Source organism: Typopeltis vanoorti, chromosome 15 (genome assembly GCF_054136105.1).
Source record: "Typopeltis vanoorti isolate ZY-2024b chromosome 15, IOZ_Tvanoo_1.0, whole genome shotgun sequence".
In the NCBI taxonomy this organism is placed as follows: Eukaryota; Metazoa; Arthropoda; class Arachnida; order Uropygi; family Thelyphonidae; genus Typopeltis; species Typopeltis vanoorti.
Window position 1 is genome coordinate 63,886,414 of NC_143563.1, and position 22,704 is coordinate 63,909,117.

Below are 22,704 nucleotides of genomic sequence, written 5' to 3' on the forward strand. Positions count from 1 at the left end.
TTGTGTGATATCCCCATAGAACAAACATTTAAGTAATATTATTATGTAATCGTTTTGCATTAATATTTCTCTTGTAATAAAAACAAAATAGAAATCGGAGATTTTCTTATTTTTGTCTTATAATCAGGGGTGATACTTAATTGCTTGCCTCAGGGCATGATGTAATCTGGCGATGGCCCTAGCTCTTATACTCTCTCTCCACGATAAAATAAAAGAGGATCAGAGATAAGAAAGCACATTTGATTTGAACATCTTTGTTTATACTACAATAGAGATAGAGAAAAATATAATTCACATAATTTGATAATTCACATTGAAACATCTTTTTATATTGCAAAGCAGATCAAATCATCAGAAGACTTTATTAGTAAACAAAGGTAGATAAACTTACTATTTACTTTAAAAAAAAAATGCAGTGTAATGTCATGCGATGTGTGGATGTTTGTGTTGTTTTATAGGAGAAGAGATCAGCACGAGACTGTGATCTGAATTACCTAGAGGACACTTTCGAATCACAGCATGAAAACTAATTGTTCTCGCAGTGCTTGATTCAATACCTAGCCTGGTCAAATCCACAAGATATTTCTGAGACATTGCAGACCACCTTAAATAATTCTTAATTTACTAAATGACCTCTCTGCAGAAGCTACTATTGCTGGAGTTGTTAATAGTATTCTTAAGCTAACACAAACATTTGGAAACTGGTCACCAAGTGTTTTATCCGTTAACAAGTTCAACACATCTAATGGCATTAACTGTGCATTTCCAAAATTTTCTTTATGTACTGAGTTTAAATATTGCAATTCATTTCCAAAATCATCACCATTAAGATCAGCAGGATATTGCTCTGATAAAGCTTTTCTTTCCACATCACTTTCGGACATGGTGAGATATTTCCACAATAAATCAAATTTTTCTGCCAACTGCTTAACAGCATCGAAGCGGACAGTTAATCCTGCTATAACATTGTCTACCAAAACATAAAACACACACTTTATGAAGTAGGTCTCTTCTGGAGTATCATCTGGGTCATTCATTTCTTCCAAGTTAGCATCTGGTGTGCTATCATCATGCAGCCTTGCCCTCTTCTGCCTAACTCCATCACATCTATGGGAGAGTTTTATTTCTATATTTAGGTTTCACTCAACCAACGTGCATTTCTAGTTGTTTTGAAGTTTTGTCAGCTCTGTGAGGAGAGTTTCTATGTTTGGAAACAGCATCAACATTCAGTGTGGCATCTCTAGCTTTGATGACCTTGTTGCAAATATCTATGCCAGCTAATAAGATGTCATGCATAATAAAACTCCATGGACTTCATGTTTTTGCTGTCTTTAGTTCTGGGAGGTCTTTCAGTGCTAATTTAATGCCAGGCAAGTGAGCTGCAAAAGGCTTTATTCAACACGATCTGACACCATCTTGTTTCAGACATACCATGAAGAGAACAAACAATACAGTTTTGCAGAACTTAGAACTGAAACTGAACAGGTGATACAGGCGACCATTGGTGACATACTTTTCTATTTCCTTTTGAGATGGAATTTCGGTTGTGATACATTCAATGTCACGGTGTGCATTATGATTCCTCCTCTCATCTTCCGAATTCACTTCCATATGCATCTGTTTCTTTCTGTTATTCATTTTCTGTATCTGCCCCTTCCTCAAAATACTGTGCATGATTACCCAAATGAACTGCTCCTTGTTTGGGGATGAGGTTTCCAACCAGTACCATCGACAGATGTAGCATAGAGGCAGCCTGCCTCACGGTGTGGCTTAATAAGGGTGCTTGTTCAGCCATATTGCGGTAGGCGCCTTCGCTACGCTAACAATTCCTGTTAGCATAGCAAGTTTGGAAAGAAGTTTTTCCAAGCTTAAACTGATTAAAAATTATTTGCGAACAGCAATGACCCAAGAAAGATTGGTTGATCTAGCAACTATATCGATAGAGGTGGACATAGCTTTTAATTTAAATTTAGAGGAGCTTATAAACAGTTTTATTGTTCAACATCACCGTAGAGCAAATTATTTAATTAATATTATTATGTAATTGTTTTACATTAATGTTTCTCTTGTAATAAAAACAAAATAGCAAATGGAGATTTTCTTATATTTTTGTCTTATAATCCATCAGGGGCGATATTTAATTGTTTGCCTCAGGGCACGATCTAATCTGGCGATGGCCCTGGTTCTATGTCTGTAGAAGCGTGTGTTCACAGGGCCGGTTTTCCTGTTCTGGGGGATGAAAAAACAGTTTTTTTCATCCCCCAGAACCGGGGTCAAAAACCCCCTATGAGACCGGCTAACTCACCTTTAATCAAAAGAGACCAGATAGTATATAATTACCCTAAGTTAATTCATGTTGCAAAAATAAGCTTATTGCCAGTACTACATTACAACTGCATACCCACTTAAGGGTTAAAGAAGGTGTTGGGTGCATAATATAAATTTCTTATTTTGTGTTACAGTTGGCAGTGAAACAAATGAAAATTGGTCTTGTTAAATTAATTATTTTTCTTTTTTAATGGTATTTCTGGTTTTTATAAGAATGATGATTACTTGCAAGTTATGCAAAATAAAATATTGTTTGAGAGCTTGACTATTTCAAAATAAATCTGTGAACACAGAGTAGGCTTTAGTTTATAAAAGATGGTGACAGATAAATAGTACCAACTGTTTTAATATATTAGAATTGGTTCAAATTTCAAAAATAGGCAGCAAGGCACATCTTTGAGAATATCTTTGTGCAAACGAACTTTTGGCAGAGACAAACAGTGTACTTAAGAATTAACTTAGCATGTTATATGATTCATAATTTAATATCTCCTTCGTTGAAAATAAAACTTCTTTATTATATTCGTTAGAGCCCTGTGATCAAATAACTTGATAGCAAATGAGATGATTTAAATTGAAAAAGGGAAAAAAAAAAGTGTAAATAATGCAATATACTTTGAGCATTCAGAATGAGGTTGAAAATTCACTTATCTCTGACAACTAGCCTGTGATAAGTGGATTTCTTGAGCCCTAGTGACAGCAGATCTCAATAAGGAAAATGGATATACCATGGTGCCTCTGGATTTTATTATTATTATTAAGAGAGACCTCCAAGGAGTCTGTCTTTTGCCAAGGCATTTGACAGAATTCTAATGATTTATTAGAATTCTGAGTTATGCATATTCAGAGAGATGGGTATGCAAAATAGAATACTGTACTACAGGATTCTGAACTTGGTTCATGTTGTTTAGCTATTAATGATATTGGAGATGGGCTAAAGGTTGATATCCAGTTATTTACTGATGATGCTAAGTTTGGGAGTGCAAGGTTATTTTGGGTTGAACACGTTGCAAGCACATTATTATAAAATGAATATATTTGCTGCAAGTGGTCAATGAAGCTAGACTTGGGGTGGGGGGGTATAATAAACAGAGAATTAAAGTTTAGGGCCATACTGTTAAGGTTAAGACATCGCATCAGATAACTGCAATGTTGATGAGGTGTATAATTTGCAAGAAAAGGAAGTTTTTCATCTGCTTCACAAAGCGTTGATGAAACATATCAGCTGCTGTGCATTGATGTGGGGTTCCAAGGAGATGGGAGGAGGATGCAGAAACATCTAGTGATAGGTAACAAGGATGATAACTATGGAAGTGTAAATATGAAGACACATAGTCTTCAAAATTTGAGAAATATATGGAAAAGAGAAATGTGATACTGGCATACAAGTTAATGAAGGAATCACACAGGCCAGATACAAGTGAGATTTTGCAGCTTTATGCCAGGTAGGAGTGGAACTCACTGTCATCCCTAAAAGCTGGCTAAAGTTAGGAAGCATGTGTAGCCCACATTCTTCTTATGGTTATTTAATGGGCTACTGCTTGATGTTGCGCATGTACTAGTATCTTTGGGCCTCAATCCTGAAGGTTCTGAAGCCTTTTATATGCAGGAGTAAAAATAATTAAACTTTATATATATAACAATGAAGTATACAAAGCAAAATAAGTTTTGATGTAATGAGGACTGAAAAAAATAATGTAAACTATGATTGAGTAAATTCTGTTATGTTGAGAACTGTGTTGTGAAAAATATTTTTAAAAAACACATGCTTTGTCACATAGTTTAAAAAAAATAGTGTGATATAAGCTATCAAATTAACTTTGCTTTATTCCTAAATTCATTGAGAAGTTTTCCCCCTAAGTATTCTCCCAAATTTAATCTGTTCTCTCAAAATTTATACAGTAGGCCCTTGATTTAATAGATCCTGATTTAACAGACAAAAAATTTATGTCCTAAAAGAAAAATTTAGAAATTTTTTATTTTTATTTTGAATAGAATTTGAAAATTTCGGTCAATGAGTCAGTATTATCTTATCATGCATCCTGTGTTGGGCTTGGAGTATTATGTCATCTAGGGTGAGGGAGAGGAATTAATAGAGGGGGGGGGTGATTAGCACTGTGCATCAACACCATCAGTCTTCTGGTACAGTTTGTCCTATTCTATTATTTATATTTTGGTTGTTTTTGTGTTTATAATTGTGATTTTGACATATGTTACAATATGGTCTTGTGAAATAGAGGTAAAGCATAAACATGTTAACTTGAGTGTTGCACAAAAATTAGAACTGATTGAGAAGCTTGAAAGTGATGTAACTGTTGCACATCTGTGCAAGATTCAGTCAAAAAAAGCAAACAGTTTCAGACATTCATAAAAATAAAAAATTCAAGAAGTTTGTATTAAAATAGTGTAGAGGTTGTTCCAAGACTACTTCTACATTTGGTAGAGAAAACATATGAAGGTGGCCATAGAGGGAGCAGCATAAAGTAGTTTGTTCATCAGTGCTCAAGTGGTGGTGGTGTTGAGCTAAAGGCATTGAAATGCTTGCTAAGCATATGGGCCTAAAATTTCAGGGTGCGATAAATTTATGACAGGAACCCTATCATAAATTTATTTTTATATTTTTAACAGTGTGTGTGTGGCATGTATAAATTACTCAGTGTACATTATAATAATAATATTTTATTCATACTTGTATATTATAATAACATTTTAATACATCCTGTGCATTGTAAGTCCATTGTTAATATTGTTTTTTAAAATACATTCGATTTAATGGTCTTTCAGCAATAGCAGACACCCCTTCCCCCCCCCCATTTAGCCCTTTAAATTGAGGGCTTACTGTACTATTCTTAGAAATGTATTGAGAACACAAAGAATTTATTCATGTCAAAATCATTCATATCATCACACAATCTAATACTAAAAAAAAAAAAAAAATCAGCTAACGCTTTTTTTATTCCCGTATACGGGAGTAGGCGAGGCCATTTAGCCCTATCTAACTTTTGGAGACTGAGTGGGCAGTTCAACCTCCACTGGTACCCAATCAGAGATAGATGGCCTAAGGCTATCACTAATTAAGCAGTACGCAGTGAAGAGAGACGGCTCAAATGTGCCATCATCTCGTGGTCCCTAACCCTAACACAATACATTTAATGTCTGAAATAATGTGGGTTCTACGGTCAATTTTCTTGAGTTTACAGGATGAAAAACCCGAGTTTCCGGGAGGAAAAATCCGCTTGCCCGTGCCAGAGATCGACTAACTCGGGAACTGGTCAAAAAAAGGCTTAGAAAAATTTCCTCTAGTCGCCGATTAGACTCGAAACCAAGTCTTCCTTCGTGCGGCCAAGCACTGTGGTATGCAAACGCCACATCCACTGAGCTACACAGGCTCTCAATATAATACTGTTGTTACTATTCATTAGGTTATACTATCTTCTTCTTTTCAGCATTTAGCTCCAGACAGTCCTGGGGTCTGCTGCTTGGACAATTTTCTTCCACTTATTTCTATCTTGGACATCCCTCCTTTTCCACTCTAACTTCTTCCATATCCCTTTTGATGTTTTCCCACCATCTTTACCTTGGTCTTCCTTTTCTTCTCCTACTCTTCACTTCCATTGTTATGATTCTTTTAATTGGGTGGTCTACCAGTTGTCTCCATACATGGCCAGCCTATCTCAGTCTACTTTTTCTCACTTTGTCACTAATTTTTCTAACTCCATCTACTTCCTTATATCTTCATTCCTCCTGTGCTCTTTCCTTGATGTTTCATTTATCCATTAGGTTATATTAAAATAGTACATAATTTCTCTCATCTTGAATAAGTTATTAATTGCCTTTTATTGTTTTCATTCTTATCATTGGGGTGGAACATTAGGTGTAACCAAGAGGCAACTACTTAAGGATGTTACTTGTGAAAATGTGCTGATCTTTGTAATGACCAGCACCTTTTACTAGGAGTTTTGCCATGTGGCAGTATATGTCTTATAATGTTTAGCATAATATTTTCTGACTCTGCTTATAATAGCCAATCATAATGTGATTAAGTTGTTGTTTTTTTTTTTAACTGAAAATCATTAAATTTTATCATCACTTATAGAGAGATCTATACGAAGTGCATGTTTTTAATTATTTCAGGTATTGCACCTTGCTCCTTATGTATGAAATAAGGATTTTATTTCTTTAAAATTGCTAAAGATTATCACAAGCTAAGGGAAGAGAAGAAATGCTTATAAAAGAATGGTATCTTTTAGGTAGCAGTCAGGAACGGTATGTTATTTTATTTGTTGAGTTATATTTCATTTCTGGGTAGACATATTAAAATCAGTTTTTAAATCCTGTAACTATCTTGAAGAGGTTAATATTAAATCTAGCTATATTTCTTGGATAGTGATTGGATCTCTTTGGGCTGCCAAAATATACTTCTTTAGATAAGATTGTTTTTTGAATATTGGAAGGTATTAAATGGTCTGCATAGTGAGCAAAGTTGAGCATACTGTTTTTGAGGGAAGGAATTCTACTCATCAGAGCAAGTATTGGGAAAATATTCATATATAGAAATAACTTGTTTATAAATTGCAGACAAGTGAGGAGCAGATGATGTCTTTAAAAAAATCGATTGATTTGCTGATGAGATGTTGAAATTGTTCTTATTCCCACTTTCATTGTTAATGAAGTTGACTTTGTACTTTTCTACTAGAAGTCTACTTTTGCTGAAAAGTTTCTCAGCAGAAAAAAAGTTAGTGGTTATTGTGAAGGAAATAAGAGCAAAAGAAATATCTTTTAATAAATAATTCTTTATTACTCTAGTGCTAATAGTAAAAGTGCCAGAAAAATGTACTTGTTTACAGTAGTTTTTGCCACATGATAGGGCTAGTGTAATAAACTCGTAATCCACTTACACTTAAATAATCATGCAATTATTCAATCAGAAAAAATTGCAGAATATGTAGATCATGTTATACAGTAAAAATGACTTCTTTAAGTATTATTATTATTATATATTATTATTGTTATTATTTATATGAGTACTCCATAGAGTCAAAAGACTCATCATGGGAGACCCACTCTATCCATTAACACTATACATATCATACATCTCTTTATATTTATTCACTACTGGGGGTGCTTAAAACCACCTTTGGTAATCCATTCCACTCATTTATCACTCTCCAAGTAAAGAACCTATTCCACACACACCCTTAATAACCACACTCTTAGATAACTTCCAAGTGTGACCCTTTGTTTTCCCCTACTCCCCATGTGTTGAAAAATTTCTTCTGTGTCAATCTTATAGAATACATTTAGTAACTTATAAATTTCTATCATATCCCCTCTCCTCTGCCTGTCAGCTAAACTCTGCAACTCACACATCCTCAGTCTGTCCTCATAGGGAACAATCCACATGCCTGTCACAGCTTGGTCACTCATCTCTGAATCCTCTCTACCACCTGATCCAAAGAAACACATGTGACCATATCTGTGCATAGTAGTTTTTTTTTATATAGTGAAACTTATGGAGTAGTGTGCATGCTTAATTGGAATACCTCTACGTATACAGTCGTGGGTTCATGGATATACACTACCTGGCATATACCAAATGCCTTATTCGTGTAACTTGTCTTACTGTGTACATACAGGAAGATCTATAAATAAATGTGTCTCTGAACATCAAGACCACATCTGCCTTATCAAACCTTACAAATCTGGCCTTGCACAACATGGAATAGAAAATGCTAACCACAGAATCCAATGGCAAAATGCCAAGCTACTACTTAGATCCACATATAAACACGAACATTTATATAAAGAAAGTGCTGAAGCCTTACTTCATAGATCTAATCTTAATTTGAAATGACTGTTTCACTATTCCAAAAGTTTGGGGAAATTGTTATCCTCAATTGTATTCAATAATTTATCTGCTATAGTTTAATTTAATTTAAGTAATGTTAATTTCAGCCCAGTAATTTTTAATACATGAACACACAACTTTATACGTAGAGGGATTCCAATTTAAGCATGTGCACTACTGTTTTTTTATTCCTGTTGTTGTTCGTTAGTCATACTGATGATGTCTTATGATACATAAGACGAAATATTTACGTAAAAAAAGTTACTTACTGTGGCATATGTGTTATTGTATAGTTGTGCATAGTAGTCAACATGTGGCCAAATCAGAGTGATAACAACCTCCTATCTTTACTTGTCAGTGTGTTCTTCAGCATTTTGCCAACCAACTCTTGTAATATGTCCTCTGAATTTTATCTCTATCTCCCATCATCCCCAGATCTCTAGCCTCATCAATTATCAATTTCCTCTAAACTAGTACCATCGTTATGATACAAAGTGTAATCTTTTCATTCTGAAGTGCATTACCTTACGTTTTACAACATTAAATTGACAATCATTGTCCATTGCCCCACACTGCCAGTTTATTTAAATCAGCCTCTAAGATATCTATGCCACCTTTATCAACTATTGCCCTCCCTAGTATTGCATCATTATCATTAGCAAACAGCTGAATACCCCCCCCCCTCTTCAAATCTTTAGCTATTACATTAATGTACAAATTAAGGAGTGGTGGTGGTCCTAGTACAGAGCCTGGGAACACTCCGATGTCTATCCCCCCCCCAATCCATGCCACCAGCCTCATATCCATTCCCATTTGCTCCAACTTATAATAGTTTTCTCATGTGGTATTCTGACAAGTGCCTTTGTAAAGTCCAGCAATATCATGGTATAGCCATTTCCTTTATCCAATTCTGCCGTCATTTTAACCAACCTTTCCAATGCTTTAACCACCACTTCAGAGATACTGATTGATCTACAATTTGCTCCTTCTGTCTCGAAGCCACCTTTATGTAATGGAACTATCTTACCTTCTTTCCACTCTCTTGAAACCTTGCTAAAGCAGAGAATTAGATTAGACAACTTCATCAGAGGCACTGCCAGCTTACTTGCACATTTTCATACCACATGAGCTGACATACTGTCCAAGCCCAACGTCAAATCATAGCCTTATAAAGAGGGATAATAACCTACCTATCTTTACTTGTTAGTGTGTTCTTCAGCATCCAAGTAATCCTCTGAGCTATTTTGCTAACTATTGTAATACATCTTCTGAATTTCAAATTTCTATCCATCATCACCCCCCAGATCCCTTGCATCATCAATTTCCTGTAAACTAGTACCATCATTATGATACAAAGTGTGTAATCTTTTCAGGATGAAAAGATTACACACTTCCACAACTTATACTCTGTATTCACAAAGTATAAGTTGTGGAATTGTATGGTCTCATTTTAGATAATCTTACACACTTTGGGGCAGGGGATATTATAATTCTCTGTAAAAAAAAAATGTAATCTTTTTTTAAATGCAGTCTAAAGAATTAAGCTTAATTGGGGGAGGAGGGAATTGCTGCAACTAGGTTAAATGTAGAAGTTAAATGCAGTCCAAGATTTTTGCTGAAATAAAACTGGCACTAGTGACACCTCCAAGGACTGATTGAAGGAGGACACTCTACTCTACAACACTTTGTCTCCACCACTTAATCTACCAACTACACAGAATGCAACTACCATCATCATCCACACACAATGGTATCTACTGCCCACCACCACCACTAGTTTTTGTCTGTAAATTGCATGTGTTTTCCTGGCTGATTTTTCTATATGCAGGATGAAAAACCCGATTTTCATCCTGCATATGAGATTCGCTAACTCAGAATGTAAGTACAAAATGCAAATAGTAATATTAAATGCAAGTCATTGTCAATGTAAAAATTGATTTTTGTACTTGCACTTAGGAGTCATCTTGGAGCAGTGCCATGGCTTGAGAAGCTGCAAGGAAAGGTCAGTAGTGCATGGAAAGTGACAGAGATTGTTTGAGAGAAGCACTATCAGACTGGAGGATAAACCAAATGAAGATTAAGTAAATGAGTAGACATATAAAACAAAAGCTGCAAAAAAAGAAAACACTGTGGAGGTCACATAAACAAGTCCAACAGACTGTGGACTTGAATTCTACTTAGTATGGATGTTTCCGATTGCCTTTAGATAAGAGATGAATTTCATCACCTGGCCTTGGCTACCCAGGTCCCACTTATTGGAGGCCTGAAGTAACTTGAAAAGGTCCCTTGTTTGGTCTCTAGAGTAGGGTATCCAGACTATATTAAAATATTCATAAAATTATTTTTTTTAAAAATCTCCTACTCATATTACTAATATCTTATAGGTTTACAACCTTCTATGGATAGGAGTCATGTAATAAAAAAAATTAAAGTAGTAAGAAATAAGAAATGATATTGTTTTTGCACATAATGTTTTAAATGTTTCATTGTATTATTTAATGATGATATTGAGGTCAGAGGAGTGGGACCTGTAGTACTCATTTAATGTTGAGTTATTAGCTCATTAAAAAAAAAAAACTGCAGCAATTACTTGCTTTGTCTTATTTTTTTCAAAGATCATGTTATAAATCCCTGCTCTAGAAACCAACATAGAATTTTTTTTCAAGCTGCTTTAGTCATCCAATAAGTGGCATAGTAGTCTCATACTGGGCATTGAAATTTATCTCCCACCTAAAAATAATCACAAACACCCATGCCCATGGCAGGATTTGAACCTGCAGCCTGTTGGTGGGAGAGCTAACCACTTGACCAACTTGGCTGGCTGGTTTTGCTTAGTGCAGAAAACAATTTATTCTAATAATAAATATTTTAAAAATTAATGTTTTTAATTATTGAAATATATGCAATATAACATTATTTATGGCAGTTATTCAATTTAGTCAGGGAATCTTGCAAACTTGTAGTGGATTTATTTAGAAGTATAACATCGTCTGCATAAATTAAAGAGCTGACATTAACATCTCCAATTCTGATATCATGTTTAATACCACTTTCCTTCATAGTGTGATCCATATAGATAATGAATAACAGAAGGGATAATGTACATCCTTGTCTCACACCAGAGTTATCTGGTCTCATTCATATATTTTTTCCTGGAAACTCAGAATTTTTAATCCTACAGAAAAGTGCTCTGGCTGAAGAACACAATTTACAGACAAGATACATTCATCTCCTATAAAACAACAAAATTAAACAATATCCACAGTAATAAACTTTAATGAAAGTACAGATATTTCATACTGAAAGCAATAGCACATCATCAGTGTGTAGAAACAACAAGCAAATCAAAGAACAGGAAATACAAGGTATATACAACAAGTATGTTGTAAATATTTTTCACAAACATTGTCATAATTTTACATAATTTATGTTCTTTCTGATCATATAACTGAGATTGTGTGCATACTTTCATGCCTTGTATTGTGGTTTTGTAATCGAAAGTAATTGAATATAATGTTTTTTTTTTAATATATTAATCCCACAGAAAAGAGGTTACAAAACTCATAATGCAATAGTGCTGTGTAGAAACTGTTCACAATGACCTTCATTGAATGACCAGAGTAGAAACTGGCTGCTCAGTTGCAAAGGGTTATCAATTGAGGTGATCTTTGATATTTCAAAGCATTTGATTGGGTCTGGCATAGAGGCTTCCTTACCACACTACTATCATATAGTCTTCCCTCTGGCCAGACCCAAGTGAATGCTTTGGAAACATCAGGAGGAGCAACTGCAGGATTTTGTAAGTTGCTCATGATTTTCTCTTGTACACAATTTTCTCCAAACTTTTCTATGCATCATGCACAAAGATGAATAAGGTTGGCTGGGTGATCTGTCATGGAACAAAGGCAGAAGAACCCATATTGGGGATCATTAATTAATTAGTAGGCCTCCAGGACTGAAGAAGGTTGGCTGGTATTGTCTTTCGTCTGACTTATCTTCCCTTTTTAGAGATAGGCTTAGATAGTCTTGCTTCCATACTGTTATATATGTGTGCTAGACAAGCATGACACTTTTATTATACAAGATCAGTATGAATTCTGAAGCACAAGTTTTTATTATGGTTGGAAGGATGCCATCTGATGAGAAAACTTATAGGTTACTGATGATCAACACCCCCCCCCCCTTCCTCTTTCTAAACATCACACATATTAATGTATGATTTCTGGTCATGCAGATGAGGTGAATATTGAGAAAGAAGAAACCTATTGACACAATTAGGTGTATTGAGCATATCCATGAATATTGTCGCCTACATTGCATAAGGGTGGTGGGTTGTGCTGTTGCAAGACTCTAGTTAAATAAGCTAGATGTGAATAAGGCAATAGACTTGATGACATATCATTGTGTCTTAAGGTAATGTTCCAAGGTTTTAATATCAACCTTGGTCTGCCTATTTAAAGAGTCTTGCAATAGCACAAGTCCCAAGTGAGTGGAAGGAAGGCAAAATAGTTCCACTTCACAGTGGAACTAAGGCAACAAATTATAGGCCAATCTATATATCTGGAGTTGTAGTTAAGATATTGGAGAGGTTGGTGAGCGATAGGATACAAAAGTGGGTTGATAACAATGGTGTTCTTTGTGCATGTCAGCATGGGTTTGCTAAAGGGAGGTTGTGTTTTACCAACTTGCTTATGTACTATAACAAAGTGATGAATGTATTGCACAAGGGAGATGCATATACAGTAGTACACTTAGATTTTGCAAATGCTTTTAATAGATTGCCACACCACAAGTTGGTAACTAAACTAAAACAAGTAGAATGGGATGATAAACTAGTGAGTTGGATAGGTGACTGGCTATCAGATAGGTATCAGCAAATTGTGTATGAGGGTTGGTGCATTATCTCGAAAGAGTAAAGTCACTAGTGGTGTGCCACAGGGGTCTGTTTTTTGTTAATCCCACACACAAAAGGTCACAAGACCTATAACACTACAGTGCCATGTGTGGGAAAGTGATTAACGAGAAAAATGTAGCTTGTTGATATGGTTCTTAAAGAGTGGAAAGTTGTATTCAGTGGGGAAAAACAGCATGGGGGAAGATTGTTTCAAAAAATGGAGATGGATGGGATGAAGGAAGCTGATAAAGTAATTTCAGTGGGTTCAAAGCTGAACAGCGTATGGGTGTTGATCAGTGGCTACTCTAGTTCTTCTGTGATTAGAAGAAAGTGGAGGAATGGTAGCAGCCAATGCAGAGGAGCAATGCCTAGGAAAATACCTATAGAACAGGCACAGCATGGAAACAGTGCACCTATAATAAAATGACTGAAAAGGACTCTGTGAGAAGGGGTCATCTGTTAAGTGGATTGTCCTCTTCTGAATATCATCAAGAATTTTTTAGGTCTTGGGTGCTCCCCTCCTCCAAATGTGGGAACAGTACTCCAAAGTTGAACAGATCTGAGACATATAAAGTGTTAGGAGTTGAGAGGAAGAGAAGTAATGTTTAGAATGGAAAAGAACACCAAGTTTTTTAGAGGCTTAGGAGGGTATATAACTTCACCCCATTTCAGGAGGTTGAGGTCAGTGTCAAAGTCACTGGTTATGGAAGATCTTGAGGTGTTTAACATTAGGATTCTGCAGGGTTTATCGAATAAGGAAGAGAAATGAAGAGTACTGTCATAAGCAAAGCTAAGAATAAGATTTTCAATCAGAGAAAGGAGGGAGAGTGTGGACGAGAGCATAGAACCCTGAGGCACTCCAGCATTGATGAGAAAATCTGATGAGAGAAAGCCATCCACCATGACACACACATACAAGTGAGGAAGCTGGCAATCCAATCACAGAGTGTAGAAGAGAAGCCATAAGATGGTAGCTTGTTTTGTAGGCTTCATGCCAGACATGATCAAATGCCTTAGAAATATCGTGAGTAATAACATGATTTTTTCCAAATCTTTCCTTGACCTGAGTCCAAAGGTGGGTGAGATTAGCTAGCAGGTCTGCTGTAGAACAAGAATGGCAGAATCCATATTGTGATTGCTAATTAATGAAGAAGCTGGTTGTTGATAACCTTCTCCATCACTTTTGAAGTATGCCTTAGATGAGAGCAATCGGATGATAGTTAGATGGTGGCTGACTTTTGTGTCCCTTTTTGGGTAGGTTGGATGTGGGCTTTCATACTTTTGGGTAGATGCCAGTAGAATATAAAAGTTTATATAGACGATACATGATGGGTGTCAATTCTGGAGCACAACCAAAGGAATACCATCTGGACCAGGAGCCTTATTAGTATCAAATTAATAAAGATTTTTATGATGTTTTTTAATGAAAGTTCACAGGTGGTATGCAGTGGGCAGTTTGTAGAATTACAGGAGGTGATTTACTTTGGTCGTCCAGGGGAGTTGGAGGGAAAAAAAAAAAAAACTGATGCCAAGAGGTCTGTCATTTCCTTGGGTGAGGTTACCATAGTGCCATCAGGATGCAAGAGAGGTGGCAACATGAACAACAACCTTAGCAAGGAACCAGAAGGTTTGACTGCCAGTTGATCAGGAGATGAGTTTATTGCATTTTTCTTATCAAGTCTGCTTTGGAATTGTTGAATAAGGTTTTTACACATTTTTGGCTGTTGTGTGAGCTGAATGAAAAGCTGGAGTTTTTAATTTAAGCCATTGGGATTTGTAGTGAAGTTGGGGATGAAGACCCTTATTTCTGTGAGGATTATTTTGGTTACTAGTTCGCTGCAGGTGTTTGGATCATGAGAGCGAAAGCAGTAATCTTGACAAAAAGCAGCAAGAAAATTCCCAAGATCATCCCAGTTGGCACAATTGTAGTGCCATAAGGTATGATGCTGAGATTGGCTGCGAGGAGGGCAAACTGTAGATTTGAATAAGATTGTGGCTAGAGTTGCCAATGGGAAAGCAGACATCCATGGTATATTTGGAAGGAGAGTTGGTTAAGAAAAGGTCAATCATGTTGGTAAAATGATGAGGATTGTCTGGTATTATGGTTGGTAGATCGACTATTTCTGTTCGGTCATGACTGATGGCAAATGATTCAGCTTACCTTCCAACTTGATCTGTGAAGTTGGAGTACAGAATCCAGTTTGTGTTATCAGTGTTAAAGCCCCCAAGGAGGACAGTCTCACTATTTAGGTAATTAGTTTGTAAGAAATCAATTTGTAGTGATTGGTAGTCAAAAAGGGGCAGCAGGATCACACTTAGGAGAGTGGTGAAAGCAGGAAATGAAGGTTGTAAAGTGAGGTAAGGAAATCTTGAGCCAGAGCAGATTGAAAAGTGGTGATTCCAGGTTGGATAGCCTTTGATAAGGAATATCAGATTTCACAAAAACACATGTTCTGCCCTTTTTGCAGAATGCATTGTGTAAGATGTAGTTGGGATAGTTGAGGTGGGCTGTGATCATGGAGCATGCCAGCTGAGGTTGTATGCCACTAATGTTTGTATTAATGTCTCCTCGAATGTTGGTGAAATGAATATGGAAGTGTTTTTTAATGGAAAAATTTTTAGTATTATTTAGGGTGGGTTGGGACATATTTTTATTATTTTGGGACCATTGTTATTTAATTTATATATTAATAATATTGGGATGGGTTTAACTGGTGATATACAACTGTTAGCAGATGTAACCTTACAGCAGTATGGAACTGTCAATTTAATGTTGCAAAGTGTAAGGTTCTGAAATTTGGTAGACAACAATGGGATGCAAAAGTATACCCTTGGCAGGGAAATTTTGGTGAAAGTAAAGGAGATAAGAGACCTTGGAGTTGGTGATGGACAAGGATCTGAAGTTCAGAGGTCACATTACACAAATTTTGAAGACATCACATCAGATTATGGCAATAATGTCGAGGCCCTTGTAGAAATAAGGAGGTTTTGGTTCCATTGTATAAGGCCTTTATCAGGCCTTGTATGAATTATTGTGCACAGATTTGGTCCAGTGGTTTTCATGGTGATGAGGATATATTGGAAAGGTTCCAGAGAAGACTGGCTGTGTCATAACTGGTCTTTGGGATGTGAGTTTTGAAGACAGATTGAGGGAATGCAGTTAGCAAAGCCTTGTGAATAGGAGGAACAGAGAGAATATGATTGAGGCATTTAAGTTGATAAAGCATTGTTACCAGGTTAATGTGGAAGAGATTTTTCATAGAATGGGAGAATGGAACATACCTGGAAGTATGGAGAGAATGGTTGGTGAGTGGAATGCATTGTTTGACATTGTGGGTGAATGCAGATACATTGAATGAGTTTGGCATGATTTGATGGGCTTTGTGTGTAGCAATGTTTGCCTCCTGAAATGAGTCTTTGGATTCTATGGAGGTGTGGTGTTAATAATAATTCCCAGATTATTTTGTCCTTAATCACTGATAGCATTATAAGTTCATTCACAACCTCTCATGGGAAAGGATGGTTCATATTAACATAAAAAGTAATACAAGGAATGCTGAGTTGGCAAAGACTTTGAATTAAAGCATGTGATTTTGTTTTCATTTCTTGTGTCCTAGAGAAAAATACAGTATAATTGAAAAAATTTTACATACCCACTATGTTTACAATATATAATAGCATATTTGTTTTGTTATGATTACTACACAGTTTATAATTTTTTAATATCTTTTCAGACCTACTAGTTGTCCTTATGAATGCTGGAGTTTTTAAATTCGAATAATATAAAATGTGTTTTCGTGGATCAGGTTTATTCTGTGCGTGTCTTTTAGTATCATGTGTAGTGCATCATGGACGCTGTGGTAGTACACAAGAATATAATCATAATCATTCTTTGAGTGAACATCATTCAGAAGAGACTTCTGATCAATCAAATGGCAACTTTTTTATGAGACATCTTTTCAGTACATATGGACATAATGGTTTAATGACATTTGAAGGTTTCCAGCATCTCCTTGAAAACCTTGGCTTAAGCCATGTGATCAACAACCATGAAGTACTTTCCCATCATGAAAATCATGAGGCACATAATCAGAGAAGAGATGAAAGATCAAAGGTGAAAGAAGTTGAAATCCACGAGAATGAAGGAGTTAGCCAGATTTCATCAGAGGTAATTACTTCTCCTGGTACATCTCATTCAGACACTGATGGAAAAAAGCAAGTGTCAGGTATGTTTATTTAGTTAGCAAATTGAATTTATATATTAATATCTTATACAACTTTGTCCTTTGTATGTGGTAAGTTATCTTTTTAAATATTGAACAGTATTGAATAAATGCAATTAATATTTATTGGTGCATGCTTCTGAATATTTAGATGTATAATCATCTTACTTATTAATAAATTTTCATTTTAAATTGCTTGAACTTCTTTTATTCATATAGAAAGGTTGTTTAAATTTGTTTTTATTTTTATAGGAAAACTCTTGTCATCTCAGTGGGATTCTGATGTCATCCTAAACAATGAATATAAGAATTCTGTTATTTTTGGAAATAAGGTGAGCTTAAAGCTGCTGTAGAATGGATTAATTCACTGTTAAATAAACTCTTTAGTTCGCATGCATGCACACATAATATATATAGTTCAGTTTTTTATTATTATTTATATTTACTGTTGTGCAGTTGACTCTCACTGTGGAATCTAACAGATAAGCTTAGGTGTTGATGGTTATTCATGACTTATTTTTAATGGTATTAACAACCTCAAAACAATTTTAACAAAAGATGTTTTATTAACTGCTTATATTTTGCTGAATTTCAAATCAGCATCATCAGACCACAACAGGGCTTGTATAAGTGACAATGAGTAAGTGAAACAATACAATTGAAATGGACAGAAGATCTAAAGTCCTATTTTGGCATCCTCTAAAAAAAAAATAGTTGTGTAGCAGTTGCTCTTAGGATCACAGTCTCCCAAATTTTTGGCAAATTAATGCAACCGTATTTGTTCAGGTTGGGAGAATTCTTCAAAGCCATGGCTGACTCAAAAAAAAATCTTTCTGTAACAACTTCTAAATAGCACATTCATTTTCTTCCATCTAATTCTGTGTGACGGGATGTCTAAAGCATGGTCTGCCAGTCCTGACTTGCCATAATAATAGTAGCAAATGTATTTTAATATATATATATATATATATTTTTTACAACATTAAAGGGCTCCAAAATAGGACTTCAGAGCTTCTGTCCATTTCAATTGTATTGTTTCACTTACTCATTGCCGTGTATACAAGCTGTGTTAAGCTCTGATGATGCTGATTTGAAATTCAGCGAAATATGAGAAGTTAATAAAACATCTTTTGTTAAAATTGTTTTGGTGTTGTTAATACTAAAAATAAGTTATGAATCTCATTGTGGAAGACTCGTGGAGACAATAGGAATAGTTTTTTTTTTTTTTTTTTTAATATATAGTGGATACTTTGCAATAATGAGTTTCCTCTAAAACAGCATAATGCCTATAAGTCTTTTGTTGAGATGTTTTGATAGTTTGTCATAGTGTAGGAGTTTATTATAATGGTATAGTGCTATGTTGAGAATAACTGTATGATAAGATGTCTCTTACACATTTCAGTTTTTGTAATATGAAGTTGCTGCATAATATATATCACCATTGTTGGTTCAAAGGTCTCAGTCTGTTTTTCAAATCCAGTTTAATTATTTTGGTTCTTATAGTTATGAAAAATAGCATAAGTAACTAGAAACCAATCCCATAGCCAAAGACTGATTAAAATGTTTTTTTTATTTTTGGAGGTGGGGGGATGGAGGTAGCAAACTGCAAGAAAACCATATTCTGACTTATCACCACTATGACCAAACTGATATGTACAACAAGAAATTCATCATCCATATGTAGGCCAGGTGATGTATATTATGTATGTATATATGTATTCATTTTTTCCCCTCACCATATTTACACATAGCACATGTCAGTATTGCTATGTTTAACATTGCCAAATTAGAGAATCATTATACATAAACATTTTAATTAACCTCTCCACTGACTAACAAATATCTAAATCTTTCTTAAAGTTAAATAAATTCATGAGTTCTTGAGGATCATTCCACATATTTTCCTGCGCTAACAGTAAAAAAAATGAACTTCATATATTAGTTTTCACATCTATAATAAATTTAGTTTAATCCTTTATCCAAGTGTGAGCAAACAAAGTTTGTGCCTGAAAATATCTTCAGGACTGAGGTAAGGTAGTACAACACCAGGCAACTCGCAGCAAAGGTGGCACGAGCTCTCAACTCCTTGTCTCAGTATCTCCCATAATGCACAGCACATCTCCTGCGGACATGTATACTGCTATGCATTAAAGGGGAGGGGCACTACCCATACTGGTTTCGACCTTTATTGAGGTCTAGTGCCCCCCCCCTTTAATGCATAGCAGTATACATGTCCGCAAGGAGATGTGCTGTGCATTATGGGAGATACTGAGACAAGGAGTTGAGAGCTTGCACCTTTGCTGCGAGTTGCCCGGTGTTGTACTACCTTACCTCAGTCCTGAAGATATTTTCAGGCGCAAACTTTGTTTGTTCACACTTGGATAAAGGATTAAATTAAATTTATTATAGTCTAACCAAGTGAAAAATAAACTTTCAAGTTCTCACATCTGTATTTTTAATTATCTTTTTATTATGTTCACTGGTAAAGTCCCTTGTTCAGCCAAGTGGCAAATCTTATTTGCCATTTCATATATGTATATGCCCTTATCTAAACTATTAATATAAAAAATTATTGAGATTTAAATTAACCAATCAATTTCCATAACTATCATGATAAAATCTTCTCTGAATACTCTCAATTTAAAAAAAAAAAAAATTATAGAAAAACTACATAATTCTGTTTCAATGGAAGTAAGTTGAACATGTAAAGAACTTTCAGTATGCTTGGTTGAGTAGTTAGTGTTGCTTTCCAACCAGCAGGCTGTAAGTTGAAATTCTATCTTGGGCAATAATGTCTATCTTTAGGTAGAAGATGAATTTCATTTCCTAATGTGAAATCACTCGCCCACTTATTATTGGAGGCCTGAAGTGGCTTGAAAAAGTTCCATGTTTGGTTACTAAAGCAGTATTTCCAGATTATGTAAAAACCAATATAAAAACACACAAAAATATAAACTATAAAAATAGAAAAAATCTTAGCCTATCCATGGCACTATTGTACTATAGATTTACAACTTTTTGTGAGCAGGAATCATGTAAAAAAAGAAATGAAAATGTTAATTTCCTTTATTCATAAAAAAATGTATATTTGAATGCTTTTTAAATATTGGATAATTTTTGAAGTAAATTTGTCAGATGGTTAAATCTACATTAAGTCTACACTTTAAGGTCATCTTCATCTTGTCATGAGCATTGTGAAAGTTTCTTTAAGAAAGTTGAAACTTGCATTAAGGTTGCAACTGTGGTAGTAGAATGTATAGAATTTTAATTCCTATATTCATAATTTCCGTGGACTAATAAACTTAAATCTTCAGTTGTTTTGAACAAATTGCTTATTGGATTTTAAAAATGATTATTTCACACAAGAAGGTTACTAAACTTTGTCAGAGGATTACTATAGCTTGAAAAATAATTTTAATAAATTAGAAAATATGTCTTGAAATATATTTACTTCATATGCGATTTTGTAGGTAAAAATGAATATTTTAATAAAAACTGTTCCTAATGATTTGTTATGGAGTAGAGATTTAGAGGTAGGAGTAGAGGCTTTTTTTTTTTCTTTTGTACAAGTTCCATTTTAATTATGCATATCAGTATTGATAATTTTTAACATTTTTCTTGGTAGTGCTTAACAGCATCAGAAATCCTGCAGGTTCATAATGTCAGTCACGGAGGTAGTGCCATTTCTCCTTTACAGTTTCTTCATCTGTGCCCTGCAATTGTCTACCAGCTGGATAGAGGTTACTGTAGCAAAATAGAAGATGAATCAACTCACCAAAACATATCATTTGATTCACAACATTCTTATCATGGTATGTCAGATATTAGTGACTTATTTTAATATTTATTTTGAAAACCCATCTTAAAATTGAAACTCTGCCATATCAGAGGTTTTGTAATACACACATTGGTGTAGTATTTATATCTCTGATACATTTTGGAATTCAAATCTTTCTTGAATAATTATTAAACTAGGATGGTCTATAGCATGATTTGTTGTTCATACCACAAATCATGCTATAGACAATCCTAGTAATTTATGTCATTTGATTCAAAATGAGTAGATTAGGCAGGCTACTTAGTCTTTGTATGTCTTATATCTCTATTCCTCACTGGTTGCTTGTGTTGAGTAACTCCTAATGGTAAAAACTATAGCCACCAAATTTTGTATTGCTCTTTTCTGGTAGCCCAGCTTAAAGAATTGGATGATTTTATTTTTGTGGGGTTGGGGCATGTGTGTGTGTGTAGGGGGGGGTCCTTTGTCTTACATTAAATGATGCTATGATGCTGACATAATTTTGAAAAGCTGTTCTTTCTAATTTCAAAAGCGTTTTACACATACGCTGCACTTACAGAGCACTACTGCACAGCAAAATGTATAAAATGGTATCCCTCTCAGTCCATGCCACACCATAAGTTACTCATAATATACTAATGTCACTGTATTAAATTTGCAGAGTTCAAAAATACTACTTTCATGTATATAACTCATAGAATGCAGTTGCAGCTGTTGAAGGTATTAACATAAGTAATGATGTTTTCACATAGTGCAGGACGGCACCACTCGTTTTAACCTATCCATGTGTCTTGTTTTGCATAAAGACCTTCAGTAATTCATGTTTACAGTTGAAAAGGGACTCCTAATATAAAACTGTGAATAGTAAACACAAAAACATATATTGTGCATTTTTTTTTTTAAATCTGCATCCCATTCATGAACATAAACCTATTATACATAGTATTGTGGATGGACTGAGGGTTAGATATTCCTAGAACCCTGCTTTATTGACCAAGTATTGAAGTTTTTCAAGCAACTTCAGGCATCTAGTAAGAATGGTGGTCTCATGCCAGATGAAAAAAATTAATTACTTCCTGAAGAGCATTCAAGCAATAATTAATTTTCAGTTCACTATCCATGCCATAGTAGAGTTTGGATCCACAGTCCATTGATTGGAGAGCAGAAATACTATTCACTTAGCCATATGCCCTCTGCCCATTGGTTAGATAACCATCCGCTTAACCTGGTTGGCTGAGTGGATAGTGTTCACTCAGCCAACCAGATCTCCAACAATATATTAGTTGGAGATAGAAGATCTAATCTATATATTGCTTCCCCCACCTAAAAAAAAAATTAAATTAATCACACCAAATATTCCTCATTTTATCATGATACTGAGTTGTTGTTGTTGCTTGATAAAAATTTTGCGCTTTCTTTTAGTTGTTTTAGCTTGTCCTTCATGTCTTCAGTTCTGTTGAAGTTGTTCTGGTAGCTGACTTTTCACCATTCAATCCTGAATTCTCTCTCTCTCTCTCATGAAAAACACCAAGGCCCTCCCTCCCTTGCATTAACCAGATAATGCCCGAGTGTGTTGAATTTGTATTTGTAAACCTTTGTTAGCTAAGTCCCATAT

General features: G+C 35.0%; 1 protein-coding gene across 5 annotated transcripts in view; it reads left to right on the forward strand.

The window, feature by feature from the left end:
• LOC150098821 (zinc transporter ZIP10-like) overlaps positions 1-22,704 on the forward strand; it is a 208,440-nt gene that overhangs the window by 103,885 nt on the left and 81,851 nt on the right. For 3 of the 5 annotated variants that reach the window (XM_090405727.1, XM_090405725.1, XM_090405726.1), the window contains exons 2-5: positions 6,463-6,594; positions 16,805-17,296; positions 17,546-17,625; positions 20,919-21,105. In XM_090405727.1, the coding sequence (XP_090261853.1) occupies positions 16,858-17,296; positions 17,546-17,625; positions 20,919-21,105 (706 nt within the window). In that variant the 5' untranslated portion in view covers positions 6,463-6,594; positions 16,805-16,857. The remainder of the gene's footprint in view (positions 1-6,462; positions 6,595-16,804; positions 17,297-17,545; positions 17,626-20,918; positions 21,106-22,704) is intronic. The other 2 variants (XM_090405729.1, XM_090405728.1) reach the window with 1 other exon arrangement.